The 27,874-nt window shown below is 41.9% G+C and overlaps 1 protein-coding gene across 3 annotated transcripts; it reads right to left on the bottom strand.

Moving 5' to 3' along the window:
• Positions 1-454: 454 nt before the first annotated feature.
• LOC121200347 (dnaJ homolog subfamily C member 13) lies at positions 455-26,909 on the bottom strand. Of its 3 annotated transcripts, XM_041065598.1 has the most exons (57): positions 26,757-26,909; positions 23,871-23,951; positions 19,517-19,592; positions 18,810-18,959; positions 18,376-18,417; positions 18,055-18,255; positions 17,716-17,922; positions 17,456-17,551; positions 17,122-17,213; positions 16,692-16,858; positions 16,374-16,453; positions 16,105-16,274; positions 15,076-15,175; positions 14,847-14,954; positions 14,579-14,734; positions 14,417-14,473; positions 14,203-14,324; positions 13,881-13,956; positions 13,580-13,675; positions 13,324-13,464; positions 12,247-12,264; positions 11,349-11,431; positions 11,047-11,200; positions 10,724-10,827; positions 10,459-10,618; positions 10,288-10,350; positions 10,086-10,187; positions 9,777-9,881; positions 9,433-9,635; positions 9,237-9,321; positions 8,962-9,116; positions 8,811-8,856; positions 8,543-8,697; positions 8,234-8,435; positions 8,002-8,117; positions 7,696-7,774; positions 7,474-7,609; positions 7,173-7,357; positions 6,956-7,030; positions 6,714-6,833; positions 5,970-6,365; positions 5,762-5,875; positions 5,520-5,636; positions 5,107-5,284; positions 4,893-4,984; positions 4,697-4,796; positions 4,531-4,605; positions 4,339-4,451; positions 4,055-4,224; positions 3,895-3,937; positions 3,635-3,808; positions 3,365-3,544; positions 2,690-2,830; positions 2,452-2,595; positions 2,247-2,346; positions 1,865-1,969; positions 455-1,583 (listed from the first exon to the last, which is right to left on the bottom strand). In XM_041065598.1, the coding sequence occupies exons 2-56, from the start codon at positions 23,936-23,938 to the stop codon at positions 1,914-1,916; spliced, it is 6,744 nt and encodes a 2,247-aa protein (XP_040921532.1). In that variant the 5' UTR covers positions 23,939-23,951; positions 26,757-26,909; the 3' UTR covers positions 455-1,583; positions 1,865-1,913. The 3 variants fall into 3 exon arrangements, with proteins under 3 accessions (XP_040921532.1, XP_040921530.1, XP_040921531.1); XM_041065596.1 differs by lacking the exon at positions 1,865-1,969; XM_041065597.1 differs by lacking the exons at positions 1,865-1,969; positions 12,247-12,264.
• Positions 26,910-27,874: the final 965 nt, after the last annotated feature.

Below are 27,874 nucleotides of genomic sequence, written 5' to 3'. Positions count from 1 at the left end.
GTCCTTACTATTAAAATCTGTGTTAGTAGGTTTGTAGTCAGCAAACAGCCTTCCTGGCTTTCTAGATGTACAAGTTTATCATAGCTTTTTTTAAATTTTAGTGTATTTGTTTCTAATGAGTCTGCTTCAAATGAAAAATGATTTACATGATCCTACATGGAACTTATAATTTTCACTCAAGCTAAACCTGCAAGTGTGGAATATTAAATCATCTCATGTCAATTTTAGCAAAGTCTGCAAGCAATTTTCATATAATATATGCATGGTGAGGATTGTGATGTGATCATTTGGCTTGGGTAATGCTCTAAGAAAATACACGTATTAAGTATTTTCTTCTTTGGCAAAGACAGACTAATTTTGGGTTTCTACCTTCTCAAACATGTTTGGACAATTAACACAGTTCACACTGTAGAAATCTGTTGCTTTGACAAAACAAATGTAAATACAAAAGAACAACACTGTGGCTTCCCTTTTATTCTTAAAATTTTATGTACAAGTGCGACTGATTTATTTATTTTTTTTAATGTACATTCAATATAGAAAGTTTATATACGTAATATTACATTGAACATTTCACAAATTGCACTAGTCTTTCACATAGATTCATAATCAGAGTCAACGTCATTCGTCACATCTTAGCAGAAGCTCATTTCAGGTGGTTATTATTCACTTATAAATATTCTAGTGCTTTTTGCATTCTGGGGGAGAAGGAGAATTACTTTTAAAAAATGTGAGGCAGAAAGGGTAGATTTTTAAAGACAGAGCAGAATGAAGTATGAATTGAGATCAGAGGAACAGGAGGCTGGACGTTTTCAGAGCAGATATGTGTCAGCCTTGAAAGAGTGGGTGGAACTAGACCTGACCAAACCAGACAAGAGGTCAGCATCGCTTTGAGGGTAGGGCAGAGAAATCATCACTACTTTGACATTTCCAAATGAGAATCCATTATGTAGACTAGTAAATGACATATTTATGCAAGAGGTGGATAGGTCCTCTGCACAGATGTGTCACAAATGAGGCCACCCTCAGTTAGACAGGATTTAGGGGCAAATATAGCCAATCAGGATATGACAAAGAGGAATAAGATAATGGAAAAGAAACAGTTTACCTATAATAACCCTCAGTCTTCCAATGTCTTTCTCATGAAAAAAAATCTAGAGTAAAAAATATATTCATACAAAAAGTAAACTCTTCTGTGTGTTGGAAGAAACAAGAAAAGTAGCACAGAAACAAAAGAAATGTGGTCATCCGTTAAAACAATTTCAAAGTGTTTATGAAGACTTGAGTGCCATTTGTAAGGGGAGAGGAGAGTGATACTGGAGGAGGTGTCGCAGAGATTTTGGTGACAGTCAATGATGGCCTGCTCTCCTCCATCTTTCTCTCTCTCCATCCCCTCGTCTGGGGAGCTGAACAGTCCCTCTCTGAGCTGCGGCCGTGAAGCTGCAGGGCAGTCTGGGTGCCTGAGCGTGACTGTGTGTGTGTTCTTCAGCCTTGGTCTCCAATGTCGTTGTCCACAGGGGGTGGGACGCTGGGCATTACCGTGGTGCCAGTTCCCGCTGTAAGGTAACCTGCTACTCCTGGACCTGCAGGTGACAGAAAGGTGGATAAGACAGAGTATAGGTGTGACTTATGAGGGTATTTGGAGCACTAATGGTGAGCTACAATGATGTACTCAGCTACAGCACATTAACTACTGTATGTATGGAGGAATGATCACAAAAGTTGGTGGATGAAGATGGTGTGACAATGTCTTCAACTGCAGAGATGGAAATGGTGGAAAAAAGCGGAAATGGAAAATTAAGTGTGGGTCAAAGATGGTGGTAAAGAGGCAAGGAATGGCGTTAGGAGTGAGGTCGAAGTCTACCTGCATCAGAGCAAGAGAGAGGAGGGCTACGAGGGCCCAGCTCAGGAGTCTAGAGCCCACCTCGCAGTGGGCTGCTGGCAGCCAGGAGAGAAGGAGTGGATACCCCTGAGGAGGAAATATGGAGGACAACGAGGAAGGGAAGGGCAGAGCCAGGAAGTTATAGGACGTGGAGAGAAAAAGGGTCGCTGGGTTTAAGCACAAGTGAGGAGTCAGCCAAAAGTGTGTTTTTTTTTATTTAGGATAAAGCAAAGCATTAAGATTCAACAGAACAGAGTAAGACACTTGAGACTTACCTTGTAAGCACTCAGAAAATATTTCAAAGGCTTTGCGTGTTCAGAAACAGTCACAAGTGTTCAATGGCAGGTTCACAGAAATACGTTACCTGTCAAGTAGCCTGCGGTCTGAGACTCTGAGATGAAAAGATCATGTTTCTGGTCTTTGAAGGCACTCCACACTGAGGACCTCGCAAGAATCTCATTCACCTGTAAAGCAGTGATTGGCACAGAAATTCAAATGAGATAAATAACTAACACAAAAGGAAAGAAATAAGCCACAGGTTAAGGTTTTGATTGATAATCCAATCATACCTGTTCGCCATACTGCAGGCTGCGAGTCATGGACTTGAGAGCCTTTACTATCTGGGCCTTGGTAGCTGAAGGGTTTTCTAAGGTCTCCAGGCCGATTCCTTCCAGTAACTTCAGGAGGTATGGAACCAGCTCCACTCTTAGAGCCTGCTCAGTTCATTAACAACATGCAGTATTAGTCAGTACAAACCTGTATTACAAAACAAAACAAAAAAAGAATCAATAACGGTGGCATTTTCACCTGGGCCACCAAGTCTGTCTGCTCCTTCTGGAACATGCGGTTGAGAGCTTCACAGGCCAATCCAGCCATGTCTGCCCGAGCTTTCATCCCAGTCATTAGGGGGCCGATAGTCTCCAGAGAAGCCATGGAGCGTACACACAGCTACACAAAACAAAACAGCACTAGTTAATGTATCATGTTGCAAGAAGGTGGCAAAGTCAACACTGACCAACGACCTGTTCATAGTCAAATCAGGCAGTACTGTGCGTGTTGTGAAAATGAAAACAAGGCTTTGATTTTCACATGAAACTTTATTTTATATGAACTGTATTTTCCAGCTAATTTCCTAGAAACTTTCCTCATAATTTCCTAAATATTAGCTGGTATGTTGCTTTATATATACCAACATAGATATATAACACAGACCAGTTTTTCCAATAAAGGTTTATGCAGTTTCGTACTAATTATAAGGGAAGTGGACAGAGTGTGAGTTGAGCACCCACTTGTGAGTTTTTAAGAAAGAAAAAGGAAATATGTACTAGATGAGTGAAAAATAGTTCAATAACAGTTGTTAATGCACAACTTTGAACTGCCACACATACAGATCGGACTGGTAATTGGTAAATTTTAATTTAACTGATGTTTATGCGGCATATGGGTTGAATTTCCTGTCATCTATATACTCTGACTCCTCACCTCATTGTCTGATAGCACGTGGATGAGGCGGATGGAGCTCTTGGGTATGGCGTTGTTCTTGTGGTTGAGTGCCGCCAGGATGCGAGGCAGGTGACCCAGAGGAGGAACCTGGTCAGCCAGCTGGCTCTGTGTGCTGAACAGACATACTGCTGCCGTGGTAACTGTCTCCAGGGCCTCACCCTGCAGGAGACCAGAGAAGTCGATAAGAAGTGTGAGAAAACAAGAGTAAAAGAGGGAGTATTTTGTTTGTTTCTCTGTAAAGCAGCTCACATTGGGGTTGTTCTTCTCCAGCAGCTCAGTCAGAGTCTCCAGGAGAGACACCAGGAACTCGCGAGGCTTGCGTAGCACCCAGCCCGGCTGAGCAATGAAGATGCGCAAGAAGACTCCACCAACTTCGAGCTCACCCTGTCCTGCTCCATAAGCCACCGTGAAGTCCTCTGGCAACTGAACACACAGACCAAGAATTTATTGTTACATTAAATCAAACACAATAAATTACTGTCAGTGCAACAATGCGATACTGCACTTACTTTCCAGTTCACATCAGGATTATCCTTCTGCTGTTTAAAGTGCCTGAAAAAGATGTAAAATAATACATTGGGTATCATATCAGACAGTTAGAATTTTCCCCTATTTCATACCTACTCAATGAGCTATCACTAAAACATTTCATCAAATCATATGGCATACTCAAGCATCATCTCCCGGACAGTAGTGGACACTTTCTCCCTGGAGTTGTCATTCCAGATGAGCTCAGGGTTTTCGTGCGTTCCCTCAAATATGTGCACTGCAGCCTCGGCGTTGTCTCTCATGGCGTCCATGAACACACCAGGAAGGAAACGCATCAGAGTCAGACGCACCTGGCAGAGAGTAAATAATTAAAATGATTAGGCAGATGAGGATATATAAGATGATGCTAAATATTTGCTAAATATTTTATTTACTTTATTCTTATTTTTTTTGTTCACACTGACCTTTGGCCCAACCAGCTTGTCTGAGGTCATTTTGGAGAAGAGTTCTGCAGTCTGTGTGCGAACCTGGGGGTGTGTGCAGTTACAAAAGAGGTCCAGCAGGTATATCAGGGCACCTGGGGGACAGACAGATTAACATGAGCATACGAGCAATCAGAATTCACACACACACACAAAAAAAGGAATTAAACTGACCTTTGGCCATAGCCTCTTTGACTATCTTTGTGTTTGAAGTCAGTGCATGCAGGGTTTCCAGCACCATTTGCCTGCCTAAAAGATGCAAAGAAGGGTTTTAGTCCAAAGATACAAGAAACACAAATTGTAATACAGTGAGTTGGGATTTTTTTTTGTATCTTCTTACTGGAGGGGAGTGAGTGCAGCAGCAACAGAAGGTTGGACAACACCAGAGACTCAGAAATGTTGCTCACACATTCCTGGTTTGATGTCACTGTATTCACAACCTGCACAAGAAAACAATACGATTAAAATGTAGGGTCTTTAGCAATAAAAGTTATTTATTTAAGATATTATAATGACCAAGAGCACTTTATCTGTACCTCCAAAACCAGCTGTTGCACTCTGCCTGCTCCGTGAACCCGCAACAAAGAGAAGAGCAGCTTGAAATGACCAATGCACTCTGACTCTGAACCTGTAATTATACAGAGATAAGTGTTAAGAAAGGTTACACATTGCATACATCTATCCATTTGACTGCAACCACATATTATGAACTCCAGATAAATCCGAAGCAGAGGAAGGGTTGTAACTTACCAGGGTTGTTCTTGATGACATTGCGTAGAGCCTCTAAAGCCATTTCAGCAAAGCGGAGTCTCTCAGCGTGCTGTTGGGACTCCACCTTGTTACTCTGGCTCATGGCCAGTAGAGTGTGGAGGTACTGAGCCTGGGATCCGACATAGTCCAGCAGACTGGCTGCAAATGCTTTGGGATACTAAAGACCGAGATGGTAAAACAACATTATAGCATTACAAAAGGTTTTTGTTAATTTTATGGTGAAAATAAACTCAATAGATAATAAATATATTTTTTTAAGAATGGAGTTTCAAACTATCAGCCATGATCTGCTTTATGCTTTTGTTCCTTGCTTTATTGCCCATAACATCCATGGTGAACAGAAGAAACTGAGAACAATGAAAGAGCACAGTGAATGTTGTTCTTCTACTCACCTCAAGTGGAAAAGATGGTTGCTCATTGTAGACCCGCACAAAGATCTCTCCAACTATCAGCTCTTTGCTGTGATCACCGAACACAAACTCTGCACCAAAGCTTTTATCGTTTTCTCCCTGTGAAGAGACCATAGAGTGGATGCATGAATAGACACTCGATATGCCACTTATTATGTATTACTGCTTTGGAAAATAAAATAAACTTGGAAAAGAAAAAAAGGATATATATGAGTCTTTCCTACCCTCTTGATGTTTCCCTCCTGTTGACCCTCCAAGAACTCCAGCAGCTCAGCTCGTGTTCCATTGTTCCAGATCAAGTACGGGTTCTCTGAGTTACTATTCAGCAGCTTCAAGACCTAAATGCAAAACAAGGGATGTAGAACTCAATCTGTTGTGGCTGTCTGTGTAGGTAAATGCTTTGTGACATTCCTTGTCACCTGTTCAACTGACCTCAGCAGGAGATCCTGTTCCCAGCTTCCTTGAGATGTATGGCGTTAACATGGCTGCTAAGCTCTTGCGAATGGTGGGGTTCTCAGGAGGTGTGCCGTCGATGCCGTTGGTCTCTGAAACAGGACTGCTACCCTCTGGGGCATGTGGTGTTTGGGTGTAGCCTCCCAGGCGGCTGAGAGCTACCAGGCTGAGCTTGGCCAAGCTGTTCGCAACCTCCTGTTGGTTTGTGTCCTGGCTAGCCTGCACGCCGCTCTCCTCCAGAGTGTAGTCGTAGTTGAAGAGGTGGACCAGGAGGTGCCAAAGCACACCCGCATGGTACAGATGGGTCTGTAGGAAGAAATCCACTGCGAAGGAGCTGACACACTGTACTGCCAGGGCTGCAGTCTTTGGGAGACCCTGAAAAAAAAAAAAAACACCTCTTTGTATTTATATGTGGTTGTCTGGTTGCTGACCAAGAATAAGGCTAACATTTAAAATGCTGCTTGTTGTAAAATTAAAATCTTTTAAATGTATGCAAGCTGCAGGATAGCACGGTCTTGTGGTTAAAACTCAACATCAACATTCTCTTATGTAAATAAAAGGAGCAAACCTTAGACCAAGAAACAAGGTTTTCTATTGCCATAGTCATGGTGTCACTATTTTCTACATTTGTGCTTGTTCCTCTTAGAATTGTTGCTTTCTTAATAAAGACACAATAAAATACTGGGAAGAATAAAGTGAACACATTAGATGCAAGATCCTCACCTTCCCATAGTACAGGATGTGACACAGGTCCCTGATGATAGTGGGCATTTCAATGATCTTTTCCCTGCATTCCTCAAACTGGGCCGCAACACTGTAGCACCTACAGATGTGCCCGCACACCTGTGGCAAATTAAAATGTGGAAAATGTGTTGAAGAAATCACCAACGAGCAGTAGAAAACTTATCTGTAGAGAGTGGTGACTACTGGTGAATGAAGACTCAAGTGTTTTGTGATCATTTTACCTGCACAGCCATGTCATCAGGTTTGCTGGATGCAGTTAATACAGAAACGCACCGAGAAAGAGCCTCCAACAACACCTGATTAAATACAGGCAACAATTTATTATTTAATAAGGCTCAGTTCCAACACACCAGTGTGCTGGTCCACATGTATATGGACAGCTATTATGTTTCATTGCCACTGATCGATATTTCAGGATTTGTTGATATATGTGCTTACCTCGATGCCGTTCTCACGGCGCAGCTCCTCTGCATTAAGAGCAGAGCAGTTAACTGTGTGGAAGGCCAGTTCAGCAGCAGCCGGGAGGAGAGGGGAGGTTTTGGAGAAGAGCTGCTCATCCTCCGTCTCCATTGTGATTGTTTTGATGAGCATGGGGTAACCGGCGTATTTGTAGGGCTCCAGTTCTGTTTATAGGCAAAGAAGTGGTCAGAGCACTCACAGCATTAGTTACAAAATCTCTTTCACTTTCACTAAAGCAATCGAGACAGAACAGAAGCAGAAATGAAATCCCTCTGCATACCTTGTTTGTGTCGGTTGAACAGGATGCTCTGGGTTTTGAGGATGAGAATGATGTTTTCTGGGTCGGGCCCATCCAGGATTCGGGCAGACTTTGTGCAGAGGAACTCATAGGCTTTGTTGACTTTCTCAAACATGTCCTGAAAAAGCAACAGGTTGAAAAAAAATATGTGGCTATTCTAATCCATTATATACATATTATTTCAGTAATGACTGTAATACACACCCTGCCCTCTGGGTTCTTGTCAGGATGGTATTTCTGGGCCAGTCTGAAGTAAGCTTTCCTGATTTTACTCTCCTCGTGCCTGAAGACAAAGGTGCCAAACGTAAGTGTGCAGCTAATGACAACAACTCAAACACATTCATGTTTGCAGGAGATCTATTTTACATATTAAAGATCTAAATGCTTTATTTTGATCTACATTATGCTGTCCACTATTACTTGAAAAACAATCTAATACAATATTTTAAAATGCTGAAAAAAGATAATTAAGAATTTAGAAGATAAATTAACAAATCAAAGGCCACTTACTGTCCCTGTCCTTTGGGGAGGTTGAGGACTTCGTAGGCATCATCTACAGACATGGTGGGAGGCTTCTTCTCCACTTCCCTCTTCCAGGCTTCAAGAGTGTCTTTTAGCAGCTTCACCTGTGGGGATTATGGTGGTGGATCTCAACTCTAAAAGAACCCTCTCCAAGTAATACAGGCAGGAAATAGATATGGACCTACAATCTTGGATAAATAAGGGGAAAAAAGGGACATACAGCATCTCGAATGGGCCAGTCAGGGAAGCGGGTGGTGTCACACAGATGTCTGAGGTAGTAGATGTTGCAGAAGAGCTCGTTGTCCAGCTGAGGGAAGCTGATCACAGGGATGGGGCAGTACTGGTAGAGGGCCCGTGTGTTGCTCTGCAGCCTCGGGCTGAAGTCAGCTATGTGGGCTGCTATCTTCTCAATCATCATACGCCTGAAACAGGGTTCAAACAGAAACTATTAAAATTCCTATGAACCAGATGGCGGCTTTCATGGCTGCACTTATCTCTACTCTGCCTTTCAAAGTAAACTAATTTCTACCTCATCTCGCTGCTCCAAATGGCCTCAGGTGTATCGAATTCTCCGAGGAATATCTCAGAGAAGCGCTCAGCCTCGTAGTTCTCCAAGTAACACACCATCGCCTCAGGCAGCACCGGTCCTAGAACACTACGCTGCACAATGTCCTGACCCTTAGACTGTGAAGAGGGAAACAGGCAAACGTCATTTTCAAAAGAAGGACGGGTTCATAAAACATAATCTATTTGAATTTATACTGTAAGGCTCTCAGTCTCAAATAAACCAACTTTACCTCCTCTGATTTGAAGGCTTGCTTCAAGTGAGTGTACTTCAGGAACCTACAACCACAAGCATTTCTCAGTGGTCATTATAAACAGCACAAACATAAGCATGCACACACTCTTTCACACAACCACGCCGCCCACACAAATTTGTGTCATCACCTTGCTACAGGAAGCACGTTGGAGCCTGTGTACATCATGATGAAGAAGAAGACCCCGGTTAAATAGAGACGCTGCAGATTGGGGTTGTCTTGCATCACCAGGTACAGAACGTTGGCAACCTTTTCCACCAAGATGGGGTCAAATGTCAACAGCAGCTGGAGAGGGCAAAGAAAAATAATGGAGGATCATCAAGATGTTTAATTTTATTGAGCAATACACTAGGGTAGATACGACAAGTTTAGGAGACAATTATCAAATTCAAATTGTGTCACTACCTGGACAATGTGCGGGAGACAAGCATTGTCACTGATCATCCTCTTGATTTTAGGTAAAGGACGGATAATGGCATTATCTTGGTCCCTGAGTAAAAAGTAAATAAACAGGCGTGTTGTAGTTACGGTCTAATACATTGCTGCTCCAAACAAAACTAACAAAGAACAACCACAGACATTCTCTGTGATCCCCACCCACCTGCTGGGGTAGTAGGAGCACATGGTAATGAGCATGTTAAGGATTAGTGTAGCCAGATCAGACTCATTCATCACTGCCTGTCCAGAGGCCAGGAGGCACCATTTCAGCTGGGGAATGGCCTGCAGGGGGCGCCAACCGTCCATCCCCTGAGCCCAGCAGCGTGTCTTTGCTGTCAGGACGCCTGTGCTCCAAAACTCCTGCATCTGGAAATTAAAGTTAAAAGCAATGTTAACCAAAAAAAAAAAAAAAAAAAAACACCAAACAACCAAACAAGATGTAATCATACTTAGCAGAAATGTGTTATGTAGTTTCACTAGCGTGGGACTTTTAAAAGGATCACATACCTCCTCAAAGCTGAAAGGTCCTCTTCTTTCCTTATCTGCGTTACCAAAGTACCACTCTTTCTCACTCTCCCTCTTCATGTCTGGTGCCGCCTCCAGCACATTGCTCTGTGGAAATGAAGAAGACCTTTGTTTGACACTCCAGACAGATTAATTAAAAGATTCTCATGCTTGGGTCAACGTTGAATTAAATTTCACTGGCGACTCGTTGAGAATTACTACATCGCATGTCATGAATGACTGATCAAATCAATGGAGCCATTCTTCTCAATCTGTATAACTAAAAAACTACAGTAACCTTTTTTTTTTTACCTGTAGTGGCACAGTTGCTCTGCTGGTGTGCAGATGGGCCAAAGTCAGCAGGTCCACCAAGATACGCACTCCATTTGAGTCCATCACCTCCTTCACATTTTTCTGCAGAACCAAAAAACTAATTATTACTCAAGACACCAAAAAAAACATGGGTTAAATGAACATGTACTGCCAAAAAGCGCTGCTGCTTTTCTTAGCTTACCTTGTTGAGAATGAGTTTGTTGAGGAAGAGGATGAGTCGGTCTCTCTCCAGTTTGTCTGTACACTGTTGCAACAGAAGTGTATTTTAGAATTTAGGTTAACTGAAAGACGCAAAACAGTTCTCTTGCTGTGACTGTGTAAACAGTTGCAGTGACAGTTTGCCTGCACTCACTCGGTCCAGCATGCCCACAATGTATTTTGTATCTGTGAAGGGGCCGATCTCCTCGTAGCACTTGCCATAGACTATAGCGAGCGCCTGCAGGCACAGGCACTTCATCGTAACTTTGGGTGTAAGCAGAAAGCGATGGTAGAGCTCGTTGAAGAACTCATATCTAAGATGAAAGAGCGGGAGAGAGAACTTAAATCATGTGTTCAAATTCAGAACATAATGAAAATATTAGTACAGTTGTTTTGGGGTTTTTTTTTGGTAATCGTACGATCTTTTGATGGCACTCGATTCGTCATTTTCATCCTCCTCGAGCAGCAGACGCAGATAATAATCCCCAATCTTGATCTCATCTGAAAGGCACTCATACTTCACCTGCAAGTAAGAACATATATAGACATTTTTTTCTCAGAGTACATTCTCAGACTACATTTATTTTATTGGTTTTAGAAATAACTCTGCGTCCAAGTACCAAGATATACTGGTAGAGCATAACACTCCAGTATATCACACATATTGATGGTTTCACTTAAATGCGGGAGCTAATGACATCCAGGCATCAATGCGTGTAAGATACTCCAGCTGAGTACAGACCTCAAACTCCTGGTGGTTCCAGGAGATGACAGTAGCATTGCCAAGCTCGCGGTCCACACTGAAGGCACGCATCTCCCCCTCCAGAGCGTCACGCAGCTCCTCCCTTGTTTTCAGGTTCCAGATGAGGTTGGACCGTGCATGGTCGAGCTGGAATCTTGAAAAGACAGAAAAGCAAGTTAGGGCACTAGCTAATGAATGAATTATCTAATAAAATCAGGATGAGAACCACACATGCGCCACGCAACAGGGTCAGCACAGTTACACTCTCTATAGGTGCATGTCAGACGTCGAATATAACATACCTGTAGTAGAAAAGCTCCCAGTTGGCTTCAATCTTTATTCTCTGTCGTCTTTTCCTCAGGATGACAGGCTTTTGGTTTGGATTCTGAAAACAAATGAAGGACACAAAACTTTGAGGATCCATGTCAGTTTACCATTACAGTCTATCACCACAGAAATCAATAGTTGTCCTTCTTCAGCTTATGGCACGAAGAGAGTTGAGGAGTTAAACTGAATTGGCGACAACATGAGCAACATTTTACACAGACAAGAACACCAGAAATAAATGGCACCAGTGTGAAGAAAAATGGAACAAGTAATGTTTTTGAGAATGGAGAAAGATATTAGAACAATGAGACAAAAAAAACAACAACAAACCTCTAAAAACAATGCCAACACTGCACCAACATGGATCATAAATTTATGAAACACAAAAACCAAGATGGGATCCCAAAACTGGGTGTGTTCTGTAATCCTCCCTGGGCGAGACACGCATAATACTTACTACTTGCAAATTAAGCATTTTTTTTTTCTTGTAAAAAAACGTAAAATGCTGTTGCGGATCCCAGGCTACAGGCTGCTTGGCAAAGGCCCATCTGTTTATGGTAATTACACTCATGTCTTAAACTAAATGTGGTCATTATTTATTGATACAAAACACAACAGGTACTCTGAACTAGCAGGACAAGAACAGATGTGTTCAAATCTATCCTTTCATTCTCTATTGTGCAATATATTATTGACTTGTTTTTGTTTTCTTGCATCTGTTTGGAGACGTGGAAATTCCTTGCAGATGGTGTCATCGCCTGGTTGAATTAAAAAACACACCCAATATGCCACATGAAGATGGAAAAATGATTTGGTCAAGAGAAAGAATATGGAGAGAAAACAGCATGGATCCCATTGGCCAGTCCTACTTACCAGGTTATTTCTGTCCTGCTGCATTGTTTGACAGCAGAGATACCACACAAGACAAGGGGAGGGTAGGGTAGAGACAACACAGAGAGATTATTGTTCCTCGGATCAAACAGAGATGAATCGCAACAAAAAGGGTCACAGGTCACTACACTATCATACAAAGAGACTGACATACAGATCTATCACTAAATTCTGCAGATCTATTAGCTGATTATTCACTACATTCATAAATTTTCCCAATACTATGAGAGGAACTGCTAAAACCAAATATACAAGGTGAATATGGTGCAAATATGAAATAACGGATTTGATTAGTGAATATTCAGTGAAAGCAAGCCAATCAAAACACACAGCTGATCAGCTTCAGCCATTTTGAATGATTTTCTATACAAAAGTGTAGAAGAAGAAAAAAACGGAGCCTGGTGACATTCAGGTGAAAAAGGATTTGAGTTATAGAGTTGTTGAAAAGCCAGAGAGCTATGCAGTAGAGGCCCAGGGTTTTCTTAAACACTTTGGCTAACACCGTCAACCTCCACCCACCCACACATTCTCTATAAGAATGACCCACACAGGTTCGGTCTGAATTGCCTACTACTACCACGTGCAGTTTTGACATTTGGCTCAAACATGTCATTACCTTTGCATCCTGACAGAGAGGTTCTTTAAAAGAAAGAGGTGGCTTTTGAATTTAAATAACACTTTGGTCACATTCACCACAACAACAGACTCTGGCGCACAGACAAAAAAATAAAATGGAAAACCCCCGTCATATCGAAATAGTGTGTTGAACATACCGCATATGAAAAGCCGCACATGCAGTTTGAACAGTAAATATGCAAGGCACGGGAAAAAATCAAATGTGACTGTGTCTTGACATATGCTGTCTCCACAAGGTCAGGCAGCATCAGAGCTGGCAACGCTTTCCATGCAAAATAACAGCAGCCACTGAAAAGTGCGTTATTGAGTTTGTCTCTGGAGTCTGCAGTACTGTTCAGCATCAGCAGGAGGAGCAGCAGCAGCAGAAGAAGCTTGTCTGAAATCAGCCCATTACTCCCTTTATCTAGGAAAAGAAATCCTCACCTCCTTCTGTGCTATGCCCATCTTATCTCTCCAGTGCATCAGCACTAGATCAGCCTTCTCCTTGGCAAACTTTTCCACCTCTTTGGCTGCTTTGCCTGCTATCCGCTGCCACTCTGGCACTTTGTTTCGGTTTAGCTGGTCCTGAGGGAAACAAATGTAAAACAAGAACAATCATATTTGAAACATGTCAAATTCCTAGTTGGGCTTTTTGTTCCGTCCACAAAAATGTGCAGATGTGATGTGTTTGTCTGGATACCGTGGCAATTTTCAGGTTATCACGGATGTGCATTCTGTCCAAATCTTTCTCTGGGACTGGGTCTGGACTGTCCAGGTAAGCCAGCAGGCCTGTTGGCTGAGAGCACAGTGAGAGAGGAACACAAAGAGAAATGGGTTAGGACTTAAACAGGGTGTCTCAGCTGCCAGAAAAAAGTATTGGCTTACATCCTGGAGTACTTTGCTTGCATCGCCATCATTATAGTAATAGCTTCTGCCATGTGTATTGGACAGGCATCAAATATTAGTTTATAAGTGCCAACTGGGCTGATATGGAGGCTTACCAGTATCCTCTTCAGGAGGTTCATGGCAACAGGGTTCTCTGCTGTCCACAGTCCCACCAGGTGACGACTCAGTTGCCTGATATAGAAACATCTGATGTAAGCAGCTGAGCCATTGTGTTATGTGTCAGAAAACATGGCTTCCTGTTTATCTACTGTAACAGCTCAAGGTTTGTCTAATGTTACACTGAATGAGTGCTTCTCAGGATGAGCAGAGGAGTACTAGAGAGTTGTAACTAGAGATAATCCAATAGCAGCTGGAGCCAATTAATCCAAATGACTAAATTACTGCGTGTGAGTGAGTGTGTTATTATTGAGCTTGGACCTGTTGGTAAGCATCCTCTGGTCAGTGCTGATGGTGAACAAAGACGTGTGCAGATGTCTTGGAAGAGCCCCTTCACTCAAGGCCAGATCCTGCATCTTAGTGGCTATTTCCTTGTCTCCCTCCTACATAAGCAGGTTTGTTATCATCACAAAGCTTGAACCGTAAAGACAGTCCAAATCACACTGTAGAGCACCTAAACCACAGAAAGGCTTACCTCAATAATGGCCTTCATCACCAGCCCAGCGCCCTTCACTATCGCCATAGAGGGATGCTAGAGGCAAAAGCAACACATCTCAGTACACAAGAATCTACTGGATTCATATCCGTCATGTTACTATAATAATTAGGCCATTCAATAGTATGTCACATGAGCTACCTGGAAGAGTTTGAACAAGGTGCGTCCATTGGATGCAACCATCTCAAGCAACATGTCAAATGGCTGCCCCTCAGTGGTTTCACTGTAGGGGGCACAGAGGGCAAATGTTAAGAAGTCCAGTAAGGAGCTGATGACCAAAGCTCCAGTTCCATGGTCCTAGAATGAAAAGAGAGTGAGAAATAAGACTGGGGAAACTGAAAAAAAGTTTCCTAATTAGCCCGAGCTCAGGATGAAAGCAGCTTGCTGACAATAAAAAAAAGAAATGTACCACATTGGTGATGAATTTTTCAAGGAAGTTTTCCAGGAACTTCTTAGATGACAGCAGAGAGGCCTTGTTCAGCTGCTCCTGCCTCAGGTCATAGTCATCGTGCATCGGCTGGAGGGAAAGATGAAAGAAAAGGTTTCAGCCAAACAGCAAGAAAGATATCAATCAATGGATATATATTTCTACATCTGTATCAGTTTGGTTGATGTCTAGATATTTAGATCATACTTACACACATAAGGGCACAGAGCATGTCTATAGCAGCATGTGTCACGCCATTGTTGTTCCTTTTTAAAGCTTTTACCGTCTTTACTCCCAACTTTTCTCTAAACCTAGAACACAAAAAACATCCATTCACAGATTTAGTAACACTATTATTGGACCATGCATTGAAAAACGTGAGGAGCATTTAAAAAAAAAAACAGAAATGCAACAGAATATAAACCATACAAATACTGTATTATTTAAAGAGGTCTGGGGTTGGATACACAAAGAATTCATTGCTTAAGAAGTGGCTTGTTGTTTCTCTCACTCATCAACCACAGTCGCATTTTTTTTAAAAAATTGAACTACTGAGGGTGACATCATTAAAGAGGTTTTCCTCCTTAAAACAAAAATAAACCATTTATGTATTTATAGCGAGGTGTGTTTTGTGTCTGTGTGAGGGAGACACCAAACTACTGCAGCAATGAATCTTTCCAGTAGCCAATTCTGGCTCATTTGCTTCACAGGAACAAGGAATAAACAGTAAATACAGTTCCTCTCATACATCTCAGTGACCCGGAAAGATTACAAGTTTCTTGAATATATGTGATTTTCAGAAATGTAAAGGGCAAAATGACCAAAGCAGATACTGGGAGAGAGATGGAGGCACAAAAATAAAAAGGATGAGATGGCGAGAGTGGGAGGTCAAGACAAATTGAGGCAGACAGCTCGACTGAACAGAGTGAAGTGACATAACCTCCCCTCTGAAGTGTCTATCTAAAAGGCCTGAGATGAAAGCAGAACAAAGATAAAAGAAGAGAAGGCTGATGAACAGACAGCTATGAAGGACTCTGAGAAAGAACAAGAAGGATAAGAAATACAGACAGACAAAGGGCAGACTGAGATGTATGGATTCATATTTACGTTGCATCTGTGAGTCCAGACCCTTGACCAGACCTTGGAATGACAGAGCATGCCTGTTACCAGCCGCTCAACAAAACTATACTTTGAAGAAATAACATAAGACGGTGAAGCAGACTATCTGCTGCATCCTTACTTAGGCAGCTGGGTGAAAGCCTGGAAGCCAGCCTTGGAGGCCACCAAGCGTCGAATGGCCTGGAAATGGCTCTCCAGCTCAGCGTTAAGAGCCGGCAGCTCAGCCTCCTGGGATAAAAGAGCCAGGATGGCGTTGTTGATGAGCTTCTCTTTGTTCTCAGAGAAAAGACCCTAAAGAGATCAGAGAGAGATGAAGATGGGGAGATTAGTGTGAATCCTGCCTGTGCAGATGGGTAGACATAAATCACACAGGAGCTGAAACGCACTCACATCTTGGGTTACTGCATGCAGCACTCCACTGTAGGATATGTTGGCATTGAATCTGAACACTGCATCTGCAAAGTTGCCATCTGAGCAAAGAAAGAAGTGATGGAACAGTTTAAAAAGAAAATTTTAACCAGACTTTTTTTTTATTTTAACAAGAATTTTAACAAGGGACCACTACAAACATTAAAATTCATCTGGTAGTTGTCAAAATATACCCCTGCAAATAAAATCAAAATTAAAACAGAAATCTACATCTAAACCAATGTGAACATATGATATTAAATCAATTTATCTTCATGTGGATTAAGGGCTTTGACTCACTTGGAGGTGCTGCCAGGAATCTGAGATGCAAACTCTCCACCTCCTCATCCACCGGCATGCTCAGTAAGCCCCATCGTTGCCCTCGCTGAGTGGGGGCCATCTTGACACACACGTCCCTGTTGCCTGATGCACGGACTCCATCAAGTAGGCTGGCTAACAGGGAGTCCCTGCAGATACACACATACAAACAGATTTAGATAAATGTGTTACACTGATCAGTGGTGTGGAGCTCTGATGATGTGCACACAATAAGAGGAAAGAGTTTAGGCTACGCCGTAGACACAGGTGCACAAGCAACTTATCTCATAAAAAAGGTAAACAGTACAGAAAAAAAAGGCAACTGAGTGAGGTCAAAAATACATTTACCAAACCCACTGGGCCTGCAGTGTCACCACTTACATAAAGAAAAGTGTACGTTACATCTGTGTACCTTTCTGTGGAGGAGAACTTCCTGATCTGACCTCTGATGAATTCAACTGTAAACACCTGAGGGTTGTCAACGTCACAGATGAGAGCAAATACCTGAAGGGACATGAGAGCATGGACAAAAAGAGTGAGTGGGGGAGAGTTTAAAGATATCACACAGAGCTTTCATCCAAGCTGTTAACTTTCAGTGACGCAGTTCGTACATCACGAAAGAAAGACAGGCAGTTCAGTTAACGTTCATCTCCACAGGACGACAACTAGACAGAACAAAAAGGAGTGTAAATGTTTCAGCCTAAAATATTTATGACTTGATGTCACTTTGGTTTCTAAGTGCTCACCTCTCCAAAGGGTTTGACGGTAACTATGTTGTATGAGGCCGGGTCTCTCTCCACTAGGCATGTCTCCGTCAGCGCCAGGATGCGCTTAACAGGCTCCTATATGATACCAACAGAAAGCACATAGATAAGTGATAAGCACTGGTCTAACAATTTGGTAATTAATAATCGGCTAAGGGATTCCTGTTGGGTTCCTGTACCCCACTTTGGGAACTGCAAACATAGAGCACTGAGAGGTGCAAGAAGAAGCAGAGTGTTCTTACCGGGTGGCGAGGGGTGATCTTCTGCACCACGAACTCGGCCAGTGAAGTGATGCTCTCATCTGAGCTGTACTTCCCCAACCTGTCCGTCACAAAACCCTCGAAGGTCAGAGCCTCCTTCCTCAGTCGTAGCGTGATGCCAATGAAATTCCCAGCATGCTCTATGGCGCTGCGGATGATTTCATCCCGGTGCTCCGAGGCAAACAGATGCTGAAGGAAAGAGGCAGCGGAACAGGGGAAAAGGGAATCTCAAGTTTGTTAAGACATAGCACATAACAGGCGGACCTAAGCATAAACACAGAAGTAAACACATACACATGCACAAACTCCATAAATGCATACCAGCCTGCTGAAACCGCCATAAAGGATGCAGAATCCTCCCTGGTAATCAGAGACCTCGACGAAGCCCTCTACATTCCGATAGTCATAGGAACACACCACCCGGTTAGTGTGGGGGTCAATCTGGTCAATGCCACCCGGTGTCACCTCTAAACTCACAGGCTTACGAGTATCACTCCAGTGGTGCTTGTAGCAGTTGTAACGCTGTTGGAGAGCCCACATATTGTGAGACATCATTCAGTTATGTGTCATCATGTGTAACCCAAATTGCTAACATGCATTTTTATCATAATTTTTTTAATTGTTATTGATCTTAGTACTTACCCTGCCAGTTATCTTCCCCTCCGAAAACTCTGTTCTGAATCTCTGCGAATGAGAAAAAAAGATCTTTATTGCACAATTCCAAATACGTTTAATTGATTCTATGGGGAAATACTTATTCTTGTTGCTGTTTCAAAACACTTCAGCTTAGTGAGCTAATTTCCTCACAACATCAGACTATCTGCTGATTCACATCTGTGATAAACACTGAGAGTGAGTCAAAAGGTCTCTGATTTGCAAGCACTGCATTCCCAAACAGTGACTTTGCCGCAACTTTTTTTTTTTTTTTTTTAAACAACACAGCAAAATGTGCAGCCATCTCACCGTGAGAAAGCTCAACTTTGCCACATCAAACACCCTTTCTGCGATTCTGAGGTCTGTTTAGTCATTCTGAATGATGGCAGCGATGTGGCGCAGCAGCGAGTGCTTTTCCTCACCAGTGCTTCTGTGAGCAGCTCTGTCCGGTGCTCTGTCGAGAACTTGAGCGTTTCCGACTTCTTGCCACTGCCTTTGCGGAATGTGAGGTTGAACTCTGTTCCCTGACCTTTTCCTACCGGGCCGATGCCACAGATGTCTCCATAAGGCCACTGGCAAACATAGACAGCGCAGAGATAAACACATTGTTAAAGTCACACAAATAAAGATCAAACATGAAAAGAAGATGTTCTTACAGATGTGTTCAACTAAGTTATAGTGTATTATAAACCGTTTATTTACTGTCGATATACAGCTAAATGTTACCAAAGTTACTTTTACTGCATTTAGTCTTGGTTTTTTTTTTCTTCAAAATAACGATAATGCTACTCTCTTTTGGCTTTTTTTAGCCTTTTTCTTGACTAAAGGGGCTTATGAATAAGGCCTAATTTTTAAGTGGTACTGATTATGACATATTTCATGTTCTAATCGGGGTAAATACATGCTGTTGCACATTCACTGCAATGCTTAAAGCTTAGCATATTCAAAGGCTGAGCCAAAGAAATACTAAATAATACTGTTTCAGCTTTTAGCAGGAGCAGTGTGCTTTAAATGGATTTTCAATAGTCACATGGAGCCAAGAACAGCACCTCCCACCAGCACCTGTTAGACACTGATAGCCACAGCGAAGACGAAGTTCCTGAGTGGGAAAGGCTGAATTCATACTGACCTGATTTGTTACTTCTAGTGTGGTAGGGTTGTAAGTGGTAATGCCATGCGTCCCCACTGAGAAGACTCGCTTGTACCTAGAACACAGAGACAGGATGAGTCAGAAACACAGCCTACCCATCACCAACTGCACACGGAAGCAACACCTACAACGGCATAGCAAGTCGCATAACATTAACAGTGAATGTGGCAAACAGGGTGAAGGTGTGGCAGATTTTTTAACATGTAAGATACAGATCCACATGCATCTGATGTGCTGGATGGTGTGTAAGAGGAGACAGTCCATCCACAACCCCATTGTAGCCCTCCCCAGGGTGATGGTGAGTCAAGGACAGGTGATACCCCTGGAGCTGATGGATCTGATGATGTCATCCACTGAGGTTTATTATGTCATGTTTCCAGAGATGATGACAAGAATAGATTACCAGCTGCCACTTTTTTCACTGACGCAGCTGAGATTTAAGTATTCCCCCATTAGATCAAGCCATACCTACGAGGTAATTTGCTTTTCTTTCTATGTATTAACCACATCAAATGAAAGATCCCAACTTACTGTATGTTAGCAGTTCTGCAATGAGTCACCCTCTGACACTGAAACAATCAGCACTAATTCACTGGAACGGTTATGAGTGTGGGGCTCACTCACATAGTAGGAAGGAAGTGTGAAATTCTATTTTGCCAGTCTTTCTGCATGTTCCGCTCTCTCAATATGTGTGTATGAGCATGCAGGCATGTCTGCGTGTGGTTGGTTGCTGTGCGATTTGACCACAGTTCCAGGTGGCATGTTTGTACTACTCAAAATATTCTGCCTGGTGTTTGATTTGAAAATGGGTCAATGGAGGGTTTTGGTTATGTAAGGAATAAGGTTTGGAGAGATTTTTTAAATTTGTTAATAAAATGTTAAATGTAAAGGTTTATTTGTGCTTGGTGTACATGTATGTTTATCCTTGTACAACATGTTCTTTTAGTCCCTCCACTGCACACTTAACGTGCTGACTTGGCTCCTTTCTTTCTTGCACATCCTCACCGGGCCTTGTTAACATTAAGCAGTGTGGTAATGTTAACATTTAGGCAGCTAAATGGTAGAAGAACGTTACTTCTACATAATGCATTTGTAGTTGTGTATGCAGTACATGATTAACACAAACAGACAGGACAGCCAGAAGCCTGAGGCAAGGCCGAAGTGGGATATTATGTCCAGGCACGTCCCACAGTCCGCCCCCTTCCTTCTCCACAATTATACAAATGTCATGTCATTTTTAGGCACCTTCCCCACTGGAAAGCCTGCAGACGTACACTCGGTCTCAAAGTATGAGACCACAACTCTGTCCTGATCTCAGGGTCCTGTCTCTGTACATGTTTTGACCTTGGTGTTAAGTGGCTGGCTCAACATGGGTGTCAGCAAAAACCTAGTTAATTATTCATTCTCTGTGGGCTGATTTCCCCCCCTTCATTCTATATTAGTACAGAGGCAACATCCAGCCCTCCCTGGTGTGTCTGTAAGGCCATCTTCATCTTCATTTCCACTCGGACAAAGATATAAAAATCAACGTGCAGAGAACCAACCTTGTGTTAAGTAATCCATCATAATAAATGCCATTTCTGCTTATACTGTTTAGTTTAATGTTCATGTTGACATTCATATAGAACTGGAATGGAAGAATGGAAACCAGTAGGTGTCATGATAGTCGGAAAACACAATAATTCATTTAATGAATATGTGATTTGTCGTAAATGGTTAAAAACAGCGGTATGGTCCTTTAACTCTTCCATAAAGAAAATATGCAAGGAGGAAAGAGCACACTATAAACACTTTATAACACGGATATGGTTTGTGATAAGTAACAGGTTATTCTTCATTCAGTCAGACTGCACAGCATGTCTTTAAAGCTTTTCTTTACACTCCCATGGTTTCATAATGTACAACATTAAGCAACTTCCTGTATCTGACTAAACCTCTTCACAACTGCTTCCCCTCTTCAAACAAAATATGCTCAATTTCTCACAAAGAAGACTATTTGACTGACTGCATCCAAAACAAGGACATCACTGCATAATCCTCGAAACAAGACTCAACAACACGCTGGATTTCACACATGCAAAGAGTGGTGGACAGACAACTTAGTGTGAGCAACATACACACTGTACAATGAGGAGAACAACTGAAAAGACTGAACACAAGGTACAAAAGATAGTTACAGCACAAACCTTATACCGGCATATAAAATAACTAGCTTGAGCACCTGTAGCAGCTAGGCTTCCTTAATGATCAAGGAGCAACATACAGATGTATAAAGGTAGATTCAAAGGAGATCATCATATTCTGAGAAACAGGAGAGGTATGCTGTGATTGAAAAGCAAAATGCTTAAATGGCACAGCAAACCGAGAGAAAGCATTTGTTTCAAAATCATGGACGTGTCCTTCATCAAGAGGACACACACAAAAATCTAATATACTCTACAAACTAGTCACAAGACTTGAATTAAACGTGATCATGAGAACAGAGAGAGGGAGAGAGAGAGGGAGAGAGAGAGAGAGAGAGAGAGAGAGGGGGGGGGAGAGAGAGAAAAATGCTGCTGTGACACTAAACCTGGACACACACTACAACTACAATGCTTTAGGTCTACCGTATATTTAACTGCTGCAGAAACGTTTCATCCAGCAATTTTCACAAATTAGATTATGCCACCATAGAATGCAAAATATGAAGAAACACTTGTTTTAGACATGTAAGAAGGAAACCGGACATAAAATAGGGGAAACGATAACACCACACAATATTGACCTGGGTTGTTTTAAAAAATCCCTTCAAGTACCCGCAGAGCAGACAACTGATAATATCCCTGTCGCTTGACGAATCTGCCGTTTAGTCCAATTTATTTAAAAACTGGACACAAACAACATTTGAACAATGTACAGTTGGACCTTTTTCATATGTCTGAACTTGGTATAAGAATGCTATAGACAGACACAGATTTAGATATATTATTTTTTATCCAAGACTAAATTGCCAACTTGGATCATTGCTTTTCATAATTTACTACCCACTGAGGACAAAAGTAGCTGACAATATCTGAGGCTGATATGAAAGAGGATATCCTGACATCACACCTTCTCTTTCTCTTTCTGTTGGCCTACTGAAGCTCTGTGGGACTTGAACCCTTTTCATACAACAGATGTGCAGATGACACACATCTACTGAATTACATTTGACCCACTCATGAGACTGCTGTCAAAAAAGCTAGTCTCTGATTGCCAGCATTTGTACACTTTTGTCAGCTAGTGTAGTTGCACTTCACTGAAAAACCACAGAATTACATTACAAGTTTCATTTTCATTTCTCTATGCCTACTTGATCTCGCATGGTTGGCCACTTCCTCATGTTGTCCTGTGCTCTCTCATCTTTCTGTCTCTGTCTCTCTCTTCTGAGAGTCAGTTAAATTACCTTCAAATGTTAATATCAATAAATAAAGTTTCCATAACTGATAGAGACCACAGCCAGACACTGTCTGACCTCTGTTCAACACAGGTCAGGAGGAGGGTCATAGAACCAGGTCAGCTGACTAATTCAGATAAATCATCAATGTGGGTTTACTGTGTCGTTCTGAATGGGGCATCATCAGTCTCCACTGTCAACCACATACACATCAACAGCCGTCTCTGCCGGACACTTCAGGAAACATTAGCAGGATGAGGCTCTGATGATGGCTAATGCACTGCAGCCCTGCTTAAGTTACCTAAGTCAATGGCAGGCCTTAATGGGACAAAGACATTTAGAAAGAAGGCATTGGTAATGTGATCCTACTGGCTCACTGCTCAAGCTGGAGCTTGTCCATTCTATTAACTTTGAGGGCCACCAATTACAAACATAAAGTCATATCTAGTTTTAGATCTACATTGAATTAAGTGTGAAATTTAACAACAAACAAACAAGCATACTATCTATGCCCTTGGGTGAAGCTTTTCATGTTTTGTGTCCAGACAAAAAATGATATGGATGTCATCTTGCTAAAAACTAGTTCTGTGCTGTGTTCACCGCCAATATCTGTTTCGCTGGGTTACATTTCATAGACAGTGCAGCTCCACAAAAACACACTGGTCACACAACTGCTGATCAGTGTTCAGAAGATGTCCCATCCTTGGCTGAAATAAGGAAGTCAGCACAATGGAAGCAATGAGTCAGGATTTCAAGATTTTCCCAAACCTCTTTTACAAGGTGATGATGAGGAGAGTTCCGGTTAATACTGCTTTGTAAACTGATACAAAGAAGATGTGGAATAGACAGTGTCACCAGCCCTGAAATCCTATTGGTGAAGCTAAAAAAGACAAAACAAAAAAACATTGTGGGTCTTACTTTCCCCTCCAGGAGTGTTTGGTGGTGTAGAAACAGGCCAGGTCTTTGTTTTCTTTGACGACATTCATCTTTTCACAGGACCTATAATACAAGAGGATCAAAGATCAAAAAACATGCCTGTCTATAAAGTAAACACTCACAAGAATGCACAAAATATAAAGGTGGAAGATCTTTATTTGAGCATCACTTAAGGGAAAGTTGTATGTTTTCAGTTACACAGCCGGAAGGAAGAATGATCTCAGGTCTCAGTCAAGTCACCATATAACCTGCACCCAGACTGTTTCAAGTCGTTACTACATCAAGTTTATATAACACACATTCCACCATACTGCCACACACTTAACACAGTCATTTAATATTTTGCAGCTCAGAGCGAGACACTCCCACCAGACACTCCCCTCGGCTACAGAACTAATAGAGTAAATAGTGATTATTCAACAACAGAGTAGTCCATTACTTCACGACTGACATCACTGTCATTACCTCAGCTATGAGCCATAGCATCACTGTAGTTATACAGTATGTTCAGCAAAAACAGAGGGCAAGTAAAGGTCTTCCATTCCATGTTGATATTATAGGCACAAAAACAACACAGCAGTGAGCCTGCTGAGCATGTGTCAATAAAGTCTGGTGCAAAGCCTGTGTGGCCTATTGATCCCCTTTAGATAAACAGGGGCTAGTCTACGTTTTAGTGTCTTGCCCTGGTGGATAATTTGAATGAGAAATCATTGTAATTTTACTTTAAGAGGATCCATTTTCTTGTCACTAAATCCAAGGAGCTTCCTTCCAACTTGGATAAAACACAAAGCAAACACAAAACATCAAATCATAGCAGTAAAAAAGGAGGGACTATCTGCTTCTCCTATCCTTAGTGCAGTAATTTGCGGCTGCACTGTGACAAGGGGAACCTGTGTCAGCACTCTGCCAGGATCCTGGAAAAACCTGACTCCAGTTTTCCTTCCTCTCCATTTCAGTGCGCAAATGAAGCAGGAAGCAGAAAAATAGGTTCACATGATGGAATCCTCCGTTCACCAAGGAGGCAAGTGTCTGGCATTCAAAGAGAGCAGGGCGCAAATACAGGCTGGTTTCAAGTGTCACAACACTGGAAGGGAACCTTTAAAAATGAGCCAGTTTCAGCATCTGAAGAATTGATTGACTGATTGCTAGAGAAACAAAGGTGTTAAGAACAGTCCAGAGCCAAGTTTTCCATCAACATTTTTTTTTCAAGCATGTATTCATGAAGCTGCATAATGAATCTGATACAAAGCAGGGGGCTGATGGAAGGCACAATAGGAGATGTTAGCAGCAAGCAGCGCACAGCATGCTCTTTGCTGCTGCAAAAGAGGGCAGTGCAGTTTTTATTATATTACTGTGATGAGTGTAAAAGAAGATCAAGGGAGCTTCCAGGATTTGGTCATGTGATTACCTCTCCCAGCTCATCCTGTCTGTATGCAGATCAATAGCAATTTGTTAGCAAGGAATTTAGCCAAAAGAAAAAAAAATGAAAGAAAGAAAAAGAAAAATGTAAACAGGAGGACAGTGAAGTAAACATAAATGGAAGGCAGCCTGAAGCAAAGCACACAACATTTACATGATGAGGACTTGTTCTAGACAGGTCTCACAACTTTTTCAACTTTAACAAATAAAGGTTTTGATTACTGATAACATAGCTAATTGCTGTTATGAGTATAGCTGCGACAGTGAGTACAATCCTACAGTGCATAGTGTTTTTTGTGTTCAACCGAGATGCCCTGCTAATAGGATTGCATCAAACCTCTAAAAAGGACCTGTCTGAACAACTGAAAACAAACTTAAGAGACTGTTTATGGCTTGGCATCGACTAATCAGTCTACAACCAGAGGTAATGTGTGTCATGACTGTTCACTGTTAATACTGTGCAAACACCTCATTTGCTCTGCCTGTATGTCTGGGTTAAGTCTAATTTCTACTCTGTTTCTTACAGCTGTTGGACAGAAAAAATGGATCACATGTTTCATTCTGCCAACTATCAAGAACAGCAAAACTGCAGGTGCAAGGGTCAACCTATCATGTGTCATTACATCATTATATGGTTGTAACTTTTTTTTTAACATCTCCAGTTACAATTAGGTTGAACATAAAGCTATTACCATACCTGTACTGACAATGCAATAAAAGTAAAATGAAATGAGCCCAAGAATAGAATTGATTAGTTAAAAATAAAAATAAAAAACAGATTTACACAGAGCATCTGGACCTTCAGAATAAAATATGAATTTGAACGACGCCAAAAAGATAACGAGATTATCATGCTGGTCTCAGTAATGTTTTCTTAAAATCTTTTTTCTGCACTGCTAACATGTTGTAATGCCCTCTCTTAATTTGCCAGCTACATGAAGCAATCCCTCCACCAACACAGGAACTTTCAGATATAAAGACAAACGTTACACAAAAAGGCGTCACAGTGGCTAACGGCGGCTCCTAGATCAATATGAGGATGTGCGCTGGCTCCCGATCTGTCAACTAAATCCATGACAAGCAGCATTAACGTTACCTGGCTCTCAAGAAGCTAGCCAAACTCAGCTTCATTGCAGAAGGCCTACGCGGTTAACTATCTTGCTAAAAACAAGCACGACAGCACCGTTTTAGCGATGTCGACACTGCTGCTCCACCTTATTAAAACGACAAACCGCCGCAGACACTTTTGTTATCTGTGTTTGTTTACCAAATGCAGAAAAAGGGGCTGTGGCTGGCTAATGTTGGGTTAGCCAAATGCTAGCGGCTAACTAGCACATCAGTCAGGTCTTGTGGACAGGCTAAGCTAGTCGCATTAGTAGCGGGGTTCAATCAAGCAAACATGGAGAAGATGGCTTGAAGAGAGTGGCACGTTCTAACGGCCGCGTTTACCTGTAAAATCGCGAATGGGTGTTATTCGTAGCCGTCCCTCAGCCCCCCACCCTCCTGTGAGTGCGGCCGGTGCTTCTCAGTTTTCCCACTCTGATGCTGAAGGTGCTCAGTTACGCCGTGTTCCCCCCCAACAGCGTTCAGGACGCTGCCATATTCCTGATACCAAGAGTGTGCTGCTGCGCATGCGTGAGGCCTGCCTGTCATGCGGCTGTCAGCTGATTGGTTTGCCCGGACGCGGAATTGTCGAGATACCTGACTCGAGATCAGTTTTCCACCAGTTTCCTCAGTGTTTGAATTGATAGATGAATACGAAACCGATCTGGGAACAGTTTAGGCCGTCCACAGCGGAATCGGTTTAATAGCAGAACCATCAGTTTCCGTTGGAGCAGGTTTGAAAGAAATGAGTGACAACAATGAGTAATGCAACAATATGAAGACTAGACAGCTGTACATTGACACGAATGCTGTACAAACCCGATGTACTTTATTTGAGCCTTTTCACGTCACTTTATACTAGGGAAATACTGAATTTTTCGCCACACTACAATTAGTTAACAACTTTAGTTACACGACGAATAACAATTTTGCATATAAAACATATGCACTGAAGTCATTTTCCATGCAAGAATACAAAACATTTCAGGTTTCAGCCTCTCCAATGTGAGGATTGCTATTCCTTTTTTCCATTAGTTTAATTCTTTTAATTTATTTTTAATCATTTTGAAGTTTGGGTAAACTTCAAAACAAAGCAAATGTAAAAGTTAACAATAATCTAATTAAGACAGTCACATTTCTAAAATGAACTAAACCTAATGAACTAGAGACTGGGTTACGATTCTATATCTTCTCTGTGTCTCTATGTAGCCTGTCTCTCTCTCTAATATTTTCCTTCTTGATACCTTGGCGTTTGAAAGAAGACACAAAGGGTAAAAATCTCTTAATTTTTACACCTGGATTAAACAGGACTATTGTGACCTCTAGGGACAGTGTCCATTCAATGCAGCAATACCTCAAATTCAGGCAGATATTCATCATGCTTACCAGCCAGGCCACAAAAACACTGAACGCATACACACACATACAAAAAAAAAAAGTGTGCTATGAAAGTTCCAAAACTG

Source organism: Toxotes jaculatrix, chromosome 20 (assembly GCF_017976425.1).
Source record: "Toxotes jaculatrix isolate fToxJac2 chromosome 20, fToxJac2.pri, whole genome shotgun sequence".
NCBI lineage: Eukaryota > Metazoa > Chordata > Actinopteri > Toxotidae > Toxotes > Toxotes jaculatrix.
The sequence above is the reverse complement of the archived record's forward strand: the minus strand, read 5'-3'. Positions and strand labels throughout refer to the sequence as shown.

Bases quoted from the DNA above. Each gene is read 5' to 3' on its own strand.
- LOC121200347 (XM_041065596.1), bottom strand. From the start codon at position 23,938: ATGAATGTCGTCAAAGAAAACAAAGACCTGGCCTGTTTCTACACCACC. The intron at 14,474-14,578 runs GTAGCTCATGTG...TTTTGCCTCTAG, and splicing joins CCTTGTTCAAACTCTTCCAG to CATCCCTCTATGGCGATAGT. The intron at 9,117-9,236 runs GTAGTGACACAA...TGCCCTCTCCAG, and splicing joins GTCTCCCGCACATTGTCCAG to CTGCTGTTGACATTTGACCC.